Source organism: Peromyscus eremicus, chromosome 22 (genome assembly GCF_949786415.1).
Source record: "Peromyscus eremicus chromosome 22, PerEre_H2_v1, whole genome shotgun sequence".
Taxonomy (NCBI): domain Eukaryota; kingdom Metazoa; phylum Chordata; class Mammalia; order Rodentia; family Cricetidae; genus Peromyscus; species Peromyscus eremicus.
This window is the reverse complement of record NC_081437.1, coordinates 35,118,310-35,139,200: the sequence shown is the minus strand read 5'-3', so window position 1 is coordinate 35,139,200 and position 20,891 is coordinate 35,118,310. Positions and strand designations below refer to the sequence as shown.

General features: G+C 47.3%; 1 protein-coding gene across 5 annotated transcripts in view; it reads left to right on the top strand.

Annotated features, from left to right (window-relative positions):
* Positions 1 to 8,527: 8,527 nt before the first annotated feature.
* Positions 8,528 to 20,891, top strand: part of Lpin1 (lipin 1) — an 80,189-nt gene continuing 67,825 nt past the window's right edge. For 3 of the 5 annotated variants that reach the window (XM_059248695.1, XM_059248694.1, XM_059248692.1), the window contains exon 1: positions 16,367 to 16,634. In XM_059248695.1, the coding sequence (XP_059104678.1) occupies positions 16,563 to 16,634 (72 nt within the window). In that variant the 5' untranslated portion in view covers positions 16,367 to 16,562. Of the gene's footprint in view, positions 8,648 to 16,364; positions 16,635 to 20,891 lie in introns of those variants that run through there. The other 2 variants (XM_059248693.1, XR_009375765.1) reach the window with 2 other exon arrangements.

The following is a 20,891-nucleotide window of genomic DNA, read 5'->3' as shown; positions in this document are numbered from 1 at the left end:
CCTGTCTTGCCATGACTATTTTCTGTCTCTGTCTCTCTGATTCTCTATTTCTGTCTCTCCTTAATCTATGTCTTCATCTGTCTGTCTCTGTCTATCTCTACTGCTCCACCTCTCTAGCTTTGTATCTGTCATCTCTGTCTCTCTGTCTCTGTCCCCATGTCACTATGGAATAGACGTCTCATCCTGATAGCCATTCATTCTGACTACACTTCTGTGGCCCACCATGGAGTTGCTGTTTCCTAAAGCCGACTCAAGCACTGTGAAAAACCCTCTGGGAATGTCTCCCTGCTGGGGGTGGGAGAGTTCCGTAGGGGTGGCTCTGAGCCAAGACTCTTGGGCTGGTCTCCAGGCTTGGAGACCAGGCCTTCAGGGAGGCCAAGGAGGCTGGGATAGCTGCCTGCCAGTTCTGGATCCTAGGCTTGGCCAGTTTCCCAGTCAGCCTGACCCCACGCAGAAGCGTCTGAGTGGGAAAACACGTGGATTCTGCATGGTGCTTTTTGTAAACAGCCAGGAGGGTGAGTGAGTCAGGGGATTGATTTCACTTGTGAGAGAGTGTCATTTTGCCATAAACACACACACACACACACACACACACACACACACACACACACACACACACGGGAGGGGATTGGGAGTGGAATCATACAGAGGCCAAAACTGTCCGCACAGACAAAACAGACTTTCTTGCCAAGACAGAGACAGTCACTGTCCCTATGACCTTCTAGGTACGTGCATGCCACTGTACACAGAAGCACCCAGTCCGGACTGTCTTCCTGCTCCTGTGCACATGCTCTGTTCTGGCTGTTTACTCTTCTGGAACATGTTGCTCCAAAACTTGCTGGCTTGTCTATGGGGAAGGCTCTGTTGTTTTGCTAAACGGACACGATGTACCTGGCCCACTTGCCTTCTAAACAACCCTGTTTATGCCTATGGGAGAGTGTGCTGTTCTCGGCTTTGCTCACAAACGCTTCCTTTATTTGTCTTTTTGTGGCGAGTACTGGTTACTGCGGAGACTTGGAGCTGTCACAGTGTGGAGAATAAGTGACTGCTGAATGTCATCCTTCAATGGGACGACTATGTCACCTCCTCCAAGCCTTGGGGAACATGTAGAAGAAGGGGTCGAAGTAATGTAAGAGAGGCCAGGGGCATGGCTAGGTGCTGAAGACCTGTGCTCACATAATGAAAGCGGAGAGAGGAGTCCTGCCAGGTACCTGCTGACCTCCACACTATTGTGGAGAAGCATCCATACTCGTACCCAAATAAATAAATGTTTAAAAAAAAATGTAAGATCTGAGCTGGGCATGGTGGTGCATGCTTTTAGTCCCAGCCTTTGGAAGGCAGACAAATCTCCGTGAGTTCAAGGTCAGCCTGCCACACACAGTGAGACTGTCTAACAGGAATATAAAATCTGGGGGTGGTAGGTGGGGAGTGTGGAATGCTGACGTTAGGGCCTGACATGCCCACTGCAGCCTTGAATTCATAGCGACTGTTTTTACCTGCACGGGATTGGGCCCATGGACATCTTGCTATGAAGGGGAGGGGGGACTCACGCAGCCCCACCTCCCGCTGAGCATTTAGAGGCAAGTAATGGTTGCTGGGGAAGGAGGGATGTCTTCTTCAGTAGTATAGTCCTAGTAAGGTGTCCATGTTTCTGTTATCAGCCCCTATGCATGCTCCTGTAATTAACCCTAATGGAACTCATTGGGTCATTAACAAAAAGACGTGGAGGTAGAAGACTAGGGGGGAAGAGGACCAGAGTCATTGGGGTGGGGGTGGGGGAGCAAGAGAGTCATGAGCTGGTGGTGAATAGGATCAAAATACATTATTACATGTATTAAGATGTCACAATGAAACTCATGTATAGTTAATACATGCTAATGAAAACATTGAGTATTTTAAAATGTTGGTTAAATAAGACAGGCAAAAAATATTTTTTTTAAAAAGAAAGCTTTCTGGCTTAAGTCACTACCCTCATTATAGGGGACATTTCAGGTCTGGAATGTGCGTGGGATTCAGCTCAATGATTCCTCTGCCGCCCCCCCCCCCCCCCCCCGTGTTGACTGACTCAGTGGTACCTGTTGGCTAGAAGAGCTGGTTTGGAGGAACCCATCTACGCCTGTGGGAGGAGGGAGCCGGAGGCCCAGCACAGTGGGCACTGTGGACAGGAGTCACACACAAGCTCCTGCGGGGTGGCACCTCAGAGCTGGGCCCTTCCCTCAAAGCATTTCAAGAAAGAGCATGGCTGGAGGCAGAGGAGGATGCCGTGAGGACTCTCACAACCTGGCCTCTGAGAAGGATGTCATGGGTCCTTTGTGACATTAAGGCAGTCACTTAGTGGCTCAGATTTAGAGGGGGGACTGTAGAGTCCTGTCTCAGTGCCAGCAATCATGAAGAATGTGAGGACATTGTTAATCCAGAACAGAGAGATGCACACACATATGCATGCATACATGTGCACACAGGCACATACTCTTTCACACATATTTACATACACACATCCCCCCCCACAATTCTCCCTCTCTCTCTCTCTCTCTCTCTCTCTCTCTCTCTCTCTCTCTCTCTCTCTCTCTCTCGTACACACAGAGTCTGCAGAGCTCATCGAAGCTCAAGTCTGCCTTCCCTGGCCAGCATACTTTTGGGGTACAGGTAGGCTGGAAGCAGCAGGTCCTGGGATGACCCTGTTGTGGCAGAGCTAAGAGCTCACAGCCTCCCTGTAAGTGTCTGTCCCAGGTCATTATGAATCTCTGAACAGTGATTTCTGCCCTGGGACTTAGATCCATCATCTTATGCACCCCTCACTAAATCTACAGACATCTAGTGTGCCCGGTACAGAGTATCCACAAAGTCTGGAACTATCAGTCACATTGTACGTACTCATTGAAGTCAGAGAACGTTGGAATAGGTAACACTATTCCAACTACACTCCAGGACATGGAGGCCAAGTCCTTGGTGGATCTGCTCTTCACCTCACACCTGAACCCCTCAGTCCTGATCCCTCCTTTGTGGTGACATTCACTGGGTCTGTTCTGTGGAGTGTGCTCAGCCTGGCGTCCCACCTGCAGAAGATCCTGCAGAAGTCACTCATTTATGTGAACATTAGGTGAGGCCTGGAACTTCAGCTCTCCTGAATGTATCCATGAGGGTGTGACTAGAGGAAAACTGGACCCAAGGCAGAGGCACAGAGAGCTGCAGACAGCATTGCCGAGGGAGCTGGATAGGTCCCCTCCCCTGAAGGGACGTGTAAGAATAAGGCTGTGCTAGCCAATCCCACAGCCATCAGCTTGGAATACAGATGGCATTACTGGAACCTGGGACAAATCCCAGCTCACCCACCCCAATCTGCTGGTGGTGTAACTTGGGCTAACTAACTCTCTTGACCCCCTGGGCTCCAGTGTCTTCCTCTGAATGTTGAGAAAATTATACCTCTGTTCTTCCATTCAGCAATATTTAATGACTATGTGCCATGGCCGGAGGCTTCAGGGAATTAGATGACAAGAATAGACCATGCTCCTTATGGAGGAGGCCGTCGTTAGCTGAATGCTTGTGCAGACAAATGCACGTTTGCAAGCTGTGCTGAGCGCTATGGGGGAACCACGCAGGTTCCCCAAGAAGGCACAACCCTCTGTGATCACGTTGAGGAGGCCAAGGTCAGCTCTGCTGAGGAGCTGACACACTGGGCGGTGTCCTGGGCGGAAGGAATGGCTGGTGTGAAGCACTGGGTAAGGCTGTGCTTTGGAAGCTGAATGAGCTAGAAGTCTGAACGCCTCTGGATCCTCACCCTAGAAGCTGCCTGTTCCCTTTGCTCCTGGGCATGCTGCAGGTTTCTGCACTCACAGGGCCCCCTGGGGGCTTGGGGCTCTGTTCTTTGAGTAGCCCCCTTCCATGCTTGTAGAAGACTTGTTGCTTCTCCCTGAGAGATACTCAGCCTTAGGAGGTGTGCCAGATGGTGGTGTAGAATATTATTTTAAGGTGTGTTACTTTTGTTTATGCTGCATTTGCTTAACTCTGTGAAGCCTTGATACTGTGCCTGTCTAAAACACCTGATGGTCTAATAAAGAATTGAACAGCCAATAGCAAGGCAGGAGAAAGGATAGGCAGGGCTGGCAGGCAGAGAGAATATATAGAAGGAGAAATCTGGGAGAAGAGCCTATTTGTAACCAGACACGGTCCTCCATGATGTGATAATTAGGCATTCATTCAGATAATATTTGTTGAGACTTGAAAGTCAGGTGTGGTGTTAGATATGTAAAAATCAATAGTCTTTATCGTCTTGCTGTAGCTACCTACTGGAGAATGGTTCACAATGATTGTGTTTACAAATGGAACATTGCATGTGGAGTTCAGATGTGCAGCTCAGTGAGGATGCTAGGGGCCAGCCAACCAGCCATAGAGTAAGAGTAAAAGTAAGATATACAGAAGTAAGAAAAGGAAAAAGTCCAGAGGCAAAAGGTAGATGGGTTAAGGTAAGTTAATGAAAACTGTCTAGAAACAAGCCAAGCTAAGGCTAGACATTTATAATTAAGAATAAGCCTCTGCGTGTGATTTATTCAGGAGCTGGGTTGCGGGGGGGGGGGGCGCCCCAAAAGCATAAGCAACAACAAATGGTGTCTTGCTCATGGTGTGGAGCTTTCTCCAGTCTGAATCTGGAGGTAGGTGGCCGGCTGGCTTTCTGCTCTGTGCTCTCACTATTCCCTAGGTATCTTAGTCTCCTTTTTAGTTTCTGTGATACAATACCCAACGAAAGCAACTTGGGGGTCAAAGGGTTTTTTTGGCTCACAATTTCGTGTTACAGTCCATCATTGTGGGGAAACTGAGGCAGGAGGGACTTCAAGCAGCTTGTCACATTACATCATTGGTCAAGAGCAGAGGGCAATGAAGGCGTGCATGCTAGTGTTTTTTCTACGATTACACAGTCCAAGATCATCTGCCTAGGGAACGGTCTCACCCATGGTGGGAAGGTTTTCCCACCTCGGTTAACACAGCCGAGATAGTCTTCCCCCCATCACCAACTTGATCTAGACAATCTCTCATTGAGACACCCTTGGAAGCCGATTCTAGAATCTTCCAAGTTGGTGATTAATAGTAGCCATCACACGGGGCGTCTCTTGAAGGTCACTTTGGCCATACACATTTTTTACTTGCCTTCTTGCTTGCCACTGGTCCTAAGTGACTCATGGAGGAGAATCCCATCTCACCCATTTCTGTGCTCTCAGAACCAAGACACGCACAGGACCCTGACAGGCACTCAACACAAAATGATGCGGAACACCACCATTCACCAGCAGTCTGCCAACAAGCATGGGTTGGAAAAGCCGACCCAGTCAAAGAGGTACAAGATGGGAAAGGGGGAGGTTGTTAGAGTTGTATTAGTTGATTTTTAATCATGTATGCTGATGGTGAGTGTCATCGATCGTCAGCTTGACGTAATCCAGAATCCCCTGGGAGATAAATGGGCTTCCTAGCATGCCTGTGAGGGACTGTCTTGATCATGTGAAATAATATGGGAAGACCCGTTTTAACTTTGGGCAGAACCATTTCCTAGGCGGGGGATCCTATGCGGTATGAAGTGGAGAAAGGAGCTGAGCCCCAGCCAGCATGCATGTATTCATCACTCTCTGCTTTTTGACCATGGATACGGTGTGACCAGCTTCTGCTGTCCCGTCTTCTCCACCAGGATGGACTTGAACTGTGAGCGGAAATAACTCCCTTCCCCCTTACACTGTTTGTCAGGGTCTTTTATCACAACAGTGGGGAAGGGAACTAAGAACAGTATGTTCTGAGCAAAATTGGGATGTAGTTAATGAAAGGCCTTGGATAGCTGGCATGTCCTTTAGAAAGCTGAGCTAACCCACATGGTGATACACTCTGGGCAGGGCTGATGGAGATGGTGTGGTCTCTCTTAGCGTGGGTGCACTGCACCAGGAGTACTGGCAGCTGTACTGGGGAACTAGGGTTTTCCCTTCAGTCTCTGTGGACTCCATTCACACAATGTCCGTAGGATCCCCTTTTAGAGGTGCCCAAGCTGGCCATGTGCCGTGACACACACCTGAGAGCCAGGTGTGGCTGCACTGAGGCCCTCTGTCCTGACTTCTGGTCCCATTGCTTTTTCCCTGCCTGACCTGTGGCTTCACCCAGAGGTTGTGTGTGTTTCCTGTAGGATGATGGGATGGAGAGAGGGGGGCAAGGAAGGAGGTTTGTGACCACATCACATTTGGAGTGCCAAGGAAAGTCACCACATGCTGCTTAGTCCCGAATTCTTGTTTTAGGCTGAGCTGGAATTCTCTCTGCTCCATCCTGTGGTTTTCAGCACAGTCACTGGCTCCCGAAGCCCCACTGCTGGCCAATTCTAGAGCGTTCCTATTGACTCTTTTAAAAACTCTTTTTGTTGCTAATGGTTTTGTTTTTTGAGGTTCGATCTCACTCATACTATAGTCCAGGCTGGCCTGGAATTTCCTATGGAGCCTAAGTGGGCCACAAACAACAGTCATCCTCCTGCTTCAGCTTTCTGAGCTATGGGATAGCAGATGTGAGCCGTCACATATGGTTACTGTACTGTCTGTCTGTCTCTCTGTTGCTGTCTCTCTCCGTGTGTGTGTGTGTGTGTGTGTGTGTGTGTGTGAATGCCCATCAATGCATATGCAGAATCCGGAGGAGAAGATCTGATGTCTTCCTCCATCACTCTTCCCTCTGTTGCCCCGAGATAGGCTCAGTGCTTCAGCTCGCCGGTGATCCCCTGGTACCTTCCACACGCCCAGTGTTGGGATTATACATACACACTGCCACGCTCGCCTTATTTTTTAAGTGAGTGCTCGGGACTCGAACTCGGGTCCTCAGTTTGCACAGCAAATGATCTTACCCACTGAACCAGCTCCCTAGACCCCATGTTGGGTTTTTGAGACAGGGTCTCTCTCCCTGGCCTGGTTTGTAAACGCTTTGGCTAGACTGACTGGATTTGGATTTGGATTACTCGCTGTAATCCCAGCGCTGGGATTACAGACACATGCTCTCATGCTCAGTTTTATTATGTGGGTTCTAGAGATCAAACTCAGGTCCTTGTGGTTGTCAGCAAGCACTTTGCTAACTGAGTCATATCCCCAGTCCCCCCCCCCCAAAGTTTATTCTCAGTCCCTAAAAACATAAAGACCTTGACTTGTAAACCGGGCCCAGGTCATGATTTGCTTACCTGATGTCTCTAATTAACTTGTAACGTTTTTGTTTTTCAGATTCCAATCATGAGAGACCCTGGGTGGATCCGAAACGTGTGGCCTTCCAACATTAACGTGAGTGCGATAAGGTGTTCTTGGGGTTTCATATGTCAAGATGAAATCTTGTCACGGTGCAGCTTTCTGCCATGGGCAAACAGTCTTCAAAGAGGGAATCCCTTCCATGGACGCTTCCAGAGTGCTCTCTATGTTTCATAAGCTCTGCCCAGGCAGCTAACCGTTTACATCATTTCCGATCTCTCCTCCTAGTCCACCACCCTCCAGACACAGATGGGATCTTACCATCTCCTCAATTAAAAACCATCCAAGGCTCCTGACGTAGAGGGAGCAGGTCCACATTAGCACCCATGCCCCTGGTTGCCCACAACTGTCCCTGGCCGTGGTCAGAAATGTCTAATAAGAGCCTGGGTAGCTTCATCTGAGCTCCTCACAGCTTCCTCTCAGTCCTGCTGTGGATTCCTTCCTCCTTGCAGCTGGTCCAAGCCTTAGGTCCCATCCCTCCCTGTCATCTCTAGGATTATACCCTGGCCTTGTTCTGTCTGACCCTGGAGTCTGTCTCTGTGGATCTCCCCCAGACCCCAAATTCAAGAGCCTGATGCCCATCCTATTTTCTGACTCTCCTGCTCACTCAAGGCCTCTTGGACTTTCTCCTTATGTTGTGCTGTGAGCTTCTGCCCTGGGAAATGGTCCTGTTACCTCCCAAGTCTTTTTTCTTAGCATATAACCCCTTTGTCTTGGTGCTTAGTCTAAGATTCAATAGATCCTACAGCACATTACAGCCCATGGTTCTTAGGATTTGAGGTAGGGAGGCTCTTGCGGTAGTCCAAGGAAGAGTCAATTCCGAAGGCTTATTTGACTCTGCTGTGGCTTCTTCCTTACCTTGAGGTCATAAAATGAAAGTAGCATCTTGGCTCTGACTTTGAAGAACTCAGGGGCTACAGGGGCTCAGGAGAAAGGTAGAGCCTAAGGCTTGCAGAGGCCCTTGGAGGCCTAGCAAAGTACCTGCCTGAGCAAGGAATTTATTCTTGCGTTGATCTGGAGGCCCCAGTGGAGCGAGTGAGGAAGGCTACTGGAAGGAGACAGAGCTCCAGGAACTCTGTGAGGGATGGAGTTCTGTATCTAAGTTGTAGACAGGAATGGGCCCAGTGAGAGGCCAGGAAGTCTGAGGAGTGGGCAGTTAGTGGCAGCTGAGCCCAGAATGCAGAGCCAGTGTTCTGAGAGAAGGGGCAGGAAGTTTCTGGGTAAGCAGTGCCTCCTTCTGTGGGTGGCTGCATAGGCTGCTGGTCACGGAAGTAGCCTGACGTTGCTTCCTGTGGCCAACTCCCTACTCTGCAGGCCCTGGGGTAGAAGTCATGGCTACCAGGTTTCCAGTTCACCTCTGGCCCCACATGTGGGCCAATGGTTATGGTTCACAGGAGAGTCAGGTGAGGGAAACATCCCACTAGCCCCACCCTTCCCAGAACTAACTCATCCTAACAAATCAGGAGACAGTGAGCAGAAGATACCAATGGGACATCCTACCTAAAGGGCGAAATTATAGAACATCGTCATCACTCATGGCAGGGGATGAAAATCCAAATGTGTGGCTGTTGCTCCACCACGTGCGGTATGTGTGTGAGAGACACTGAGCAAGATGGCCAACAGAACAGTCATTCCTGTGTACAGTAGGCGCTCACTCGATCCCACACGTTAGGGCTTGCTGTTTACCGCAAGCCTCTGCAGCAGGAGAGAGAGAGAGAGAGAGAGAGAGAGAGAGAGAGAGAGAGAGAGAGAGAGGTGGTAACAGCTTGTCTAAGGTGGGTGGAGAAGGTTTAGGAGCAATTCTAGAGAAAAGCCTCCCACATGAGCTGAGTCTTCTGGGGAGCAATGGAAGAGTGCTAATGGCTGGCTGAGCATGAGGTAAGAAACAGCCCGGGGCCTCAGGGCTGGAGAGGGGAATCATTGGAGATACGGAGAGAAGGGGAGAAGGTGGCAGGAGCCCATGCTGGTGACCAAAAGGACTTATCTCATCTTCTAGGGACCTCACTGATAATGAGGGGCAGCAGGACAAAGTATTTATCTCATCGATACTGGTGTGTGTACCTAAACCCTTCATTTGCCTCCAAATCTGATTACATCTCTCTTTCAGTTGTGATGGTTAGTGAGTCAACTTAGGACCTAGAGTCACCCGAGAGTCTCAGTTAAAGATTGTCTAGATGTCTGTGGGGCATCGTTTTGATGACTAAATGTTAATTGATGCAGGAAGACCCAGTCCACTATGGGTGACATCATTCCCTAGTTAGGGGTCCTGGACTGTGTGAGAGTAGAGGAAGTGAGCTGAGTACTAAACATGCACACGTTCATCCTCTCTCTCTGCTCTTGATTGTGGGTGTGACTGGTTGCCTCAGGCTCCTGCCTTGACTGTCCCATGGTGATGGACTGTCACCTGAGACTGTAAGCTAAGGCAGACACTAGGTTGCTTTGGTCAGGGTGTTTTACGACAGCAACAAGATGTGAAACTAGGAAACAGGCGAAGATGCTCCTCCTGTTCCCATTAGTGACTTTTTTTTTAAGTTCTAAAAACTTTAACCTTGCCCTGGCTAGTTTTATGTCAACTTGTCACAGGCTAGAGTCATCAGAGAGGAGGGAGCCTCAATTCAGTAAATGTCTTGGTAAGATCAGGCTGTAGGCAAGCCTGTAGGATATTTTCTTAATTAGTGTTTGATGGGGGAGGGCCCAGCCCATGATGGGCTGGTTGGTCCTGGGTTCTATAAGAAAGCAGATTGAGCAAACCATGGAGAGCAAGCCAGTAAGCAGCACCCCTCCACGGCCTCTGCATCAGCTCCTGCCTCCAGGTTCCTGTCCTGTTTGAGTTCCTGCCCTCACTGCTTTTGATGATGAGCTGTGATGTGGAAGTGTGTGTGAAATAGACCCTTTCCTTCCCAAGTGACTTTGGTCATGGTGTTTCATCACAGCGATAGTCACCCTAAGAGACACCGCTTGAAGTAAAGGGAACACAGCACATGTCCTTCTGCTTTCTGCTCTGTGGCTTTCTCCTTGCCAGGCATTGGGAGTGGAGTCCTCTCAGGTGTCTGGTGATAGGCGTGCACTCTTCTCTGGAATCACACGGTGTGGCTCTCGATTGCTGTATTTTCTTAATATCGGTTTGTGGGGATGCCGATTAGCGACAGGCACCGGCACAGTCAGTTACAACATTAACTCGTTTAGTTAGAGTCCTCACACTGCACAGAACTTTCATTTTCTTCCGTGGCTTCTTGGGTTTTCTAGGGATGCCTCGAGGCGCTGTCTCATTTGTTAACAATCCCACTGAGGTGACAGCTCAGTTTGCTGTCTGTTTCTGCTTATAGCCCTCCACCTCACCATCCCTTCCCCCACCCCAGGGAGCACCTTGCTCTGGGCCCTAATTGCTGTCTCTTGCCAGAGGCCTGGGGATCTGCTGGCTCTGAACTCCCTTGAGGGCAGAACCATCTCCTGTTCACTTAGTTGCAAGCATCAGGATGGCCTCTAACCAGGGTGGTGACACCTTCCATACCACGGCAGGGCTCCTTCATTTATTTTTAGTGTGGTGAGCATATTTTTCATTGTAGCCTTGTTTGTAGTTATGGTGAGCCTATTTGTAAGCAGGCGCGGTCCTCCATGGTGTGATAATTAGGCATTCATTCAGATATTCTTTGTCGAGACCTGAAAGTCAGGTGTGGTGTTAGATGCGTAAAAATCAACAGTCTTTATCGTCTTGCTTGTGGCTGCCTGCTGGAGAATGGTTCACAGCGATCGTGCTTACAAATGAAACGTTGCATGTGGAGTTCAGATGTGCGGCTCAGAGAGAGTCTCTAACAGATCCAGTGTAGTTTGCAGGGTGTGTGTGTGTATGTGTGTGTGTGTGTGTGTGTGTGTGTGTATGTGTGTGTGTATGTGTGTGTGTGTATGTGTGTGTGTATGTGTGTGTGCGCGCGCGTGCGTGTGTGTGTGTGCGTGTGTGTGTGCATGTGTGTGTATGTGTGTGTGTGCGTGTGTGTGTATGTGTGTGTATATGTGTGTGTGTGTATATGTGTGTGTGTGTGTGTGTGTGTGTGCAGGTAGTGATGTTCACAGTAAGGTTGAAGGAGGTGAAGAGGGAGAAGGCTCTTTGCCCAGGGTTGTTCTGAAAATGGACCGCTCCATGACAGCCATGCTGTTGATTTTGAATGAGGGAATTTATTAAGTATATAGTGAGCAAAAGCAAAAGGACTCATGGTGAAGAGCAGACAGACAGACAGAAGCAGCAGGCGGATGACAAAACATCATCCAATCAGGGGGCTTGTGACATCTAGCAGAGATGACTGGGGACGACTTGCTGAAGTCATGAGGGATGTCCCGATTGGAGATTCATGGGGAGAGCAGAGTGGTCTCTCTGTGGGTGGGCGTCCAGCTTCTGGTTCCCACTGCTGCAGGCATTTGTATATCTCAGGATAAACACGGTGACCTTAGTTGGAAATGCTCTCCCTTTCAGCTATTCTCAAGAACGCAGAGCTTTTGGACACCCTCAGCTCTTTGCTTGTCCCCTACTTCCCTGTTTGAGGACCAGGGCACCTGTCCCAGGACAGGGTGTCCTAGAGGACACTTGATATAAACGTGCTCAAGTCTGAGACGAGGAGCGGAGCCTCCTCATCCCCAGGGTCTGCCTTCACCGAGCACTAACGTGGAACAATTTACTAGCACAGAGAAAGGCGTGACGGGGCGTGACGAGAAGGAATCTGACGGGTGTGAGGAATGAAAATGACCCGAGAGGGCTTGAGCCTAGAGCTGGTGGGGAAATGGTGAAGCCGAGAGGCAGTGGCGGCTTCTGCCTGGTGGTCAGACATTTGACGAAGACGTAGAGTCGCGTCTCTCTGAGCCACGTGTTCGTCTCGTGGGGCGGCGTGGCACTGGGGCTCCTGACTGCAGCAGAGTGGGGGGAGCAGTGGCTGAGCTGGTTCACACGGTGCCACAGCAGACTCCGCAAAGCAAACATTGGAGAGGAGAATTCAAAGGGAGGGTTCTAAGGACACACCCTCATCAGCTCAGTACGAGTGACTCGGAGAGAGAGGCCAGAGGAGAAAGACAGAGATAGCCCGGCAGGTGACGGTTGCTGGGAAGGACGTGTGTGTGGCGTGCGTGCGTCTGTGAGGTGAGAAGGCAGGATAGGCCATCCCGTGGTGTCCCAGCAGAGGCACTTACATCCAAGCTTCTTAACCTGTGGATCGCAACCATGACGCTGGATGTGGGAGTCACAGATGTTTGACAAGTAAAGGTTTCTCAACTTGCGACGACCAGAAATTAATTGAAAAAAATCAAATGTGTATTGAACCCAAGGTGTTTATGGCATCATGTGACATCAGCCTTGGTTCTGCACACACAACGCGCGTGCTTTGCGTCAATGCGGGTTCAGCCAGCGCAGCCTAAAACCCCTCAGCTCAGGTTCACGACTATTGTCTTGTGAATTGCAGTGGTTTTTATTGTACGTACAAATTTTTCTGCTATCACGTTAATAGAAACATAATGGCTTAATTACAGAAAACAAAGATTTTCAGTATTTTCTACCATTAGTCCTCAGCACGTAAATATCAAATTAGCGTGTCTTTATATTGTGTTAGCCGAACAAAAGCATGCATCTCATTAGTATGCAAATTTGCTATTGTCTTTAACTATGAAATTCTATGTGTGTCAAACTATGATTTTAAAGGTTTACTTATTTTAATTTTATGTGTAGGAGTGTTTTGCCTGTATTTATATAATTGTGCCATGTGCATGCAGTGGGCATGGAGGGCCAGAAGAGGCATCTGGCCCTCTGGAACTGGAGTCAGATAAATTGTGAGCCACCATGTGGGTGCTAGGAACTGAACCCAAGCCCTTTGCAAGAACAGCCAGAGCTCTTAATCACCGAGCCATCTCTATGGTCCCCAAAGAACTGTACTAATAATTTTTCTGAGTTATTAGCAGAAATTGTGTGATCTGTATACCCGTGTTACATATCTATGTACTCAGGGTCCCAACAAGCTTTCTTGGTTGAAAAGCTGTCATGGGTGGAAGTTTAAGAAGCCCTGATTTAGATGCTAGGTCAGAGGAGCAAGGTGCTGGACAGTTCTGTTTATTGAGGCTTTCTAGTAGGGATCCTGGGGTCCTCAGGTGACATGCCGGGTCACCTGGTGATGGCGGAGAACAAACTGGATCCCAGTTCTCCTGTTCTGCTGACTCACTGTCCTCAGGACAGCCAAGACTCTAGAAGGTTCTAAGATCTTCTGTTTGTTTGTCGTTGTTCACTGGATCTGACTTTGGTGGGGGGACAAAATAAAACAAGACAGATTTGTCTGGGTCCCAGGACAGATTCAGTGCCATGATCCCGTACGCACTGTCCCTACGGGGACTTGGGCAGCCCGCAGGTGGGGTGTGTAGTCTGGCACAAGGACAAATGGGAAACTTTCAGAGCAAGTTTTCATGCGCCCTCTTGACTCATGGGGTGAAACTGTGGTCCCCTCTTCATGAACATCCAGCATGGAGCTTCCCCACATCCAGATCATCCTTGCTGGGGACAGGAGGAGAGGGAAGCCACTAACGTTCACTGAGGCCTAGCAAGGTGGCAATCATAGCTGCCTTCAGAAGCTGGCTCTGCTCCATCTGCCTCCTCCAGCTCCACCTCTGTCTGCTCGGATGAGGAACAAGACAGCTCCCCATGGACTTCTCAGACTCCTCTGGCAGAGGACCCAGCCGCTCACTTTGGAAGGCAGAAAAGAGGGAGGAAAGGAGAGAGAGAGAGAGAGAGAGAGAGAGAGAGAGAGAGAGAGAGAGAGAGAGACAGAGAGAGAGACAGACAGAGACAGAGACAGAGAGAGATATCTCGGCTCACTCCCTACTCCTTTGTTTTAGTGACTACAAATCCCCACTTCCAGTTCTTTTGGATTTTTATTTAGCAGACACCATGTGTCTCTTGTACACCAGCCTTGGCATTGGCCATCGTCTCTCCGTTTCCTGTCCCCACACTGGGTTAAATGACTTTGGTCACTGTGCTTAGATCATGACTTACGGTCCCTTTTCTCACTGGGCCGTGCTCTTCCAAACAGTGGGCCAGCATCATGGTGACTGCAGTGTAACATTGCAACCCGACCTCAGGAGAGGACCAGCAAAGAGCACTTCCTTTGTAGCGTGGGGACCACTCCTGTAGTCCCATCGCTCAGCAGGAGAATCAGGAGGATTTCAAGGCAAACTGGTCCTTGGCCTTTTGACTATGACCAAGTATAGGACCTCAAGGCCAGCTTTGGGTACATAGTAAGTTTGAGGCCAGCCTGGGCTATGAAACCATGTCTCAACTAAACCAAACCAGACCAAAATAAAACGTTACTTCCTTTGTTTTAGACTGTCAGGGATTTGTAGCACAAGATCAGAGAGTTAGGAAAACACAGAAACTGTGGGATCTCGTTCTTGTGGCTCAAAGATGATGCTGACCAGTGAGCATTCTCTCTGGTCTCAAGAAAATAGTTTGTACATTTGAAGACAGGAACTGTAACTTCAGGTGGAGATGAATAATTTGAATCCCCCAAATTTTGGTGTAGAAGGATTGTCACAGTCGGTAGTTACCGTGGAAGAGTCTGGTGCTCGGTAGGAATTATTTGTAAATGTTTTAGGCACAGTCATATTCTCTTGGAGGACAGCTCCAGGTGCTGGATTTGCATGTGACTTACCAAGAGAGGCTGTCCCATAAGGACAAGCCAACAAATGAGGCAGAGATTCCCCGCGGTTTCTACACCTTTCTGCCCAACTCTGAACAGTGGTGCATGCGCTGTGGAGCCACTGGTCAGTCCAAAGTACCGAGAAGCAACAGAAGAACAAATCCTCCCCATAAGAACTCGTCTTCCAAATGAAGCGTTGTTTTCACGGTTCAGGAGCGCCAACCAAAACCCATGTGGGACAGGGCAGACAGGTTCTGCACACAGTCAGACTCTGCGCATAGTCAGGCTCTGTCCAAGGTTTCCAGGTTTCACCTTCGCTTCTGTTGTGGAGCGCCCGGCACCAGGCAGCTGATCAGGAGCTTTGATGGTCGGTCTCCACATAGTGACAGGAAGAAAGGAGCCAGGGTGTGCCTCGACTCTTGGTGAAGAGCCTGGGAACCCAGTGTGACACCCTGGCGGACTTGTGACATGTGTGTGGTAGCTCTGCCACCATTTAAAGGACTCTATTATTCTGTGTAATAGCTGTCCAGCTTTACATCCATTTCAAAACTTGTGTTTGTAGTGAACTGGACAGTAACGCAACACTTGTATTCTGGGATTCTTCATGGCTCTCCAGTTTTAGGCATTTCTCTTTGTGTGTGTGTGTGTGTGTGTGTGTGTGTGTGTGTGTGTGTGTGTGTATGTGTATGTGTGTGTATGTATGTATGTACACACGTGGGTTGTGTGTGTGTGTGTGTGTGTGTGTGTGTGTGTGTGTGTGTGTATACTTGTGTGTATGTGGGTCAGATGACAATCTCAGATGTCATATTCTGGAAGGCTGTCTACCTCCTTTGAGACAACCTCTCAGTGACTTGGAACTAACCAGCTGGGCTAGATTTCCTTGGCCAGTGAGCCCCAGGGTTCCTCCTGTTTCCACCATTCTGAGATTACAAACTCATGCTATCACACCCTGCATTTTTCTTAAAAGGTAGATGCGAGGCAAGCTAGTCACTGTCCAAGTCATCCCTCCAGCCTCTGCTTTAGGCATTTCTGAGAGTTCACATTTCCTGGAATCAATGCTTTTTTTTTTTTTTCATTTAACATCTATTATGAGAGTTGCTAAACACCAATTGCCCGTGTTCTGTAAAGGAAAGTGGGAGTGGGCAGCGGACCTCTGCTTCCTTGGCATTTTCTGCTTGTTGGATGCCACTCTCTGGATTAGGAGCTCTGTGATTTCCAAAGCCACTGAGAACTCCAGTCTCATAGAAGGATCAGGACCCACCCATCTGCCTCTAGCATCGCCCAGGGGGATCCCTCTAGACATCTGCTTTAGTCCCCATTCACCACGCTCTTCGAAGCTCCATCAGATGCTGATGTCACAGCCCCAGTGGTGACATCATAATCCTGACATTCACATATGAACCTGGAGCCTTAGCAGAGCATGGTCATGAAAGAAAGCCGGAGAAGGGGAGACAATAAGTGGGGGGGGGGACTAGGGAGGGGGAATGGGGAGGGAAGAACATGAATAGGGGGGCTCGGGGAGCCAGTCATGCCTCCCCTAACCACAGCCACAGAGGGTTGCTCTAGCAGACTGAGGCCTACGGGGCAGTGAGAAAAAAGAACAACCCACCACTGGGCTACCAAAGAGCTCGCAAGCGGGGACCTTCCTGTGAAGTTGATGGAAGACAGATGGGGTCCTCACAGCCTCTTCTCCAGGGGTGGGAGGACCAGCTTTCTTCACGCAACTAAGGTACACAGCACCGGGGAGGGTGGAGGGTAACGAGGCTCCAGTGGCTTTTTTTCATTTTTTAAAATGTGTGTGTGGTGATACATGTGTATGCTTTATGCATGTGTATGTGGTGGTATCTGTGTGTGGTGATACATGTGTATGCTTTATGTATGTGTATGTGGTGGTATGTGTGTGTGGTGATACATGTGTATGTTTTATGTATGTGTATGTGGTGGTATCTGTGTGTGGTGATACATGTGTATGTTTTATGTATGTGTATGTGGTGGTATCTGTGTGTGGTGATACATGTGTATGTTTTATGTATGTGTATGTGGTGGTATGTGTGTGTGGTGATACATGTGTATGTTTTATGTATGTGTATGTGGTGGTATCTGTGTGTGGTGATACATGTGTATGTTTTATGTATGTGTATGTGGTGGTATCTGTGTGTGGTGATACATGTGTATGCTTTATGTGTGTGTATGTGGTGGTATCTGTGTGTGGTGATACATGTGTATGTTTTATGTGTGTGTATGTGGTGGTATCTGTGTGTGGTGATACATGTGTATGTTTTATGTATGTGTATGTGGTGGTATCTGTGTGTGGTGATACATGTGTATGTTTTATGTATGTGTATGTGGTGGTATCTGTGTGTGGTGATACATGTGTATGTTTTATGTATGTGTATGTGGTGGTATCTGTGTGTGGTGATACATGTGTATGTTTTATGTATGTGTATGTGGTGGTATCTGTGTGTGGTGATACATGTGTATGTTTTATGTATGTGTATGTGGTGGTATCTGTGTGTGGTGATACATGTGTATGCTTTATGTATGTGTATGTGGTGGTATCTGTGTGTGGTGATACATGTGTATGTTTTATGTATGTGTATGTGGTGGTATCTGTGTGTGGTGATACATGTGTATGCTTTATGTATGTGTATGTGGTGGTATCTGTGTGTGGTGATACATGTGTATGCTTTATGTATGTGTATGTGGTGGTATCTGTGTGTGGTGATACATGTGTATGCTTTATGTATGTGTATGTGGTGGTATCTGTGTGTGGTGATACATGTGTATGCTTTATGTATGTGTATGTGGTGGTATCTGTGTGTGGTGATACATGTGTATGTTTTATGTATGTGTATGTGGTGGTATCTGTGTGTGGTGATACATGTGTATGTTTTATGTGTGTGTATGTGGTGGTATCTGTGTGTGGTGATACATGTGTATGTTTTATGTATGTGTATGTGGTGGTATCTGTGTGTGGTGATACATGTGTATGTTTTATGTATGTGTATGTGGTGGTATCTGTGTGTGGTGATACATGTGTATGTTTTATGTATGTGTATGTGGTGGTATCTGTGTGTGGTGATACATGTGTATGTTTTATGTATGTGTATGTGGTGGTATCTGTGTGTGGTGACACATGTGTATGTTTTATGTATGTGTATGTGGTGGTATGTGTGTGTGGTGATACATGTGTATGCTTTATGTATGTGTATGTGGTGGTATCTGTGTGTGGTGACACATGTGTATGTTTTATGTATGTGTATGTGGTGGTATCTGTGTGTGGTGATACATGTGTATGCTTTATGTATGTGTATGTGGTGGTATCTGTGTGTGGTGATACATGTGTATGCTTTATGTATGTGTATGTGGTGGTATCTGTGTGTGGTGATACATGTGTATGCTTTATGTATGTGTATGTGGTGGTATCTGTGTGTGGTGATACATGTGTATGCTTTATGTATGTGTATGTGGTGGTATCTGTGTGTGGTGATACATGTGTATGTTTTATGTATGTGTATGTGGTGGTATCTGTGTGTGGTGACACATGTGTATGTTTTATGTATGTGTATGTGGTGGTATCTGTGTGTGGTGACACATGTGTATGTTTTATGTATGTGTATGTGGTGGTATCTGTGTGTGGTGATACATGTGTATGTTTTATGTATGTGTATGTGGTGGTATCTGTGTGTGTGGTGATACATGTGTATGTTTTATGTATGTGTATGTGGTGGTATCTGTGTGTGGTGATACATGTGTATGTTTTATGTATGTGTATGTGGTGGTGTGTGTGTGGTGATACATGTGTATGTTTTATGTATGTGTATGTGGTGGTATCTGTGTGTGGTGATACATGTGTATGTTTTATGTATGTGTATGTGGTGGTATCTGTGTGTGGTGATACATGTGTATGCTTTATGTATGTGTATGTGGTGGTATCTGTGTGTGGTGATACATGTGTATGTTTTATGTATGTGTATGTGGTGGTATCTGTGTGTGGTGATACATGTGTATGTTTTATGTATGTGTATGTGGTGGTATGTGTGTGTGGTGATACATGTGTATGCTTTATGTATGTGTATGTGGTGGTATCTGTGTGTGGTGATACATGTGTATGTTTTATGTATGTGTATGTGGTGGTATCTGTGTGTGGTGATACATGTGTATGTTTTATGTATGTGTATGTGGTGGTATCTGTGTGTGGTGATACATGTGTATGTTTTATGTATGTGTATGTGGTGGTATCTGTGTGTGGTGACACATGTGTATGCTTTATGTATGTGTATGTGGTGGTATGTGTGTGTGGTGATACATGTGTATGCTTTATGTATGTGTATGTGGTGGTATCTGTGTGTGGTGACACATGTGTATGCTTTATGTATGTGTATGTGGTGGTATCTGTGTGTGGTGATACATGTGTATGCTTTATGTATGTGTATGTGGTGGTATCTGTGTGTGGTGATACATGTGTATGCTTTATGTATGTGTATGTGGTGGTATCTGTGTGTGGTGATACATGTGTATGCTTTATGTATGTGTATGTGGTGGTATCTGTGTGTGGTGATACATGTGTATGCTTTATGTATGTGTATGTGGTGGTATGTGTGTGTGGTGATACATGTGTATGCTTTATGTATGTGTATGTGGTGGTATCTGTGTGTGGTGACACATGTGTATGTTTTATGTATGTGTATGTGGTGGTATCTGTGTGTGGTGATACATGTGTATGCTTTATGTATGTGTATGTGGTGGTATCTGTGTGTGGTGATACATGTGTATGTTTTATGTATGTGTATGTGGTGGTATCTGTGTGTGGTGATACATGTGTATGTTTTATGTATGTGTATGTGGTGGTATCTGTGTGTGGTGACACATGTGTATGTTTTATGTATGTGTATGTGGTGGTATGTGTGTGTGGTGATACATGTGTATGCTTTATGTATGTGTATGTGGTGGTATCTGTGTGTGGTGACACATGTGTATGTTTTATGTATGTGTATGTGGTGGTATCTGTGTGTGGTGATACATGTGTATGCTTTATGTATGTGTATGTGGTGGTATCTGTGTGTGGTGATACATGTGTATGCTTTATGTATGTGTATGTGGTGGTATCTGTGTGTGGTGATACATGTGTATGCTTTATGTATGTGTATGTGGTGGTATCTGTGTGTGGTGATACATGTGTATGCTTTATGTATGTGTATGTGGTGGTATGTGTGTGTGGTGATACATGTGTATGCTTTATGTATGTGTATGTGGTGGTATCTGTGTGTGGTGACACATGTGTATGTTTTATGTATGTGTATGTGGTGGTATCTGTGTGTGGTGATACATGTGTATGCTTTATGTATGTGTATGTGGTGGTATCTGTGTGTGGTGATACATGTGTATGCTTTATGTATGTGTATGTGGTGGTATCTGTGTGTGGTGATACATGTGTATGTTTTATGTATGTGTATGTGGTGGTATCTGTGTGTGGTGATACATGTGTATGTTTTATGTATGTGTATGTGGTGGTATCTGTGTGTGGTGATACATGTGTATGCTTTATGTATGTGTATGTGGTGGTATGTGTGTGTGGTGATACATGTGTATGCTTTATGTATGTGTATGTGGTGGTATCTGTGTGTGGTGATACATGTGTATGTTTTATGTATGTGTATGTGGTGGTATCTGTGTGTGTGGTGATACATGTGTATGCTTTATGTATGTGTATGTGGTGGTATGTGTGTGTGGTGATACATGTGTATGCTTTATGTATGTGTATGTGGTGGTATCTGTGTGTGGTGATACATGTGTATGTTTTATGTATGTGTATGTGGTGGTATCTATGCACTTGCGTGCAAGGGTGTAGGTGCCTCTGTGCTGGAACGGAGGCCAGATGGGGCTGCTGGGTGTCTCTTACTCTATCACTCTCCACCTCATTTCCTCGTGACCGGGCCTCACTGAATCTGGAGCTAGGGTGGCAGCCAGAAAGCCCCAGAGAGCC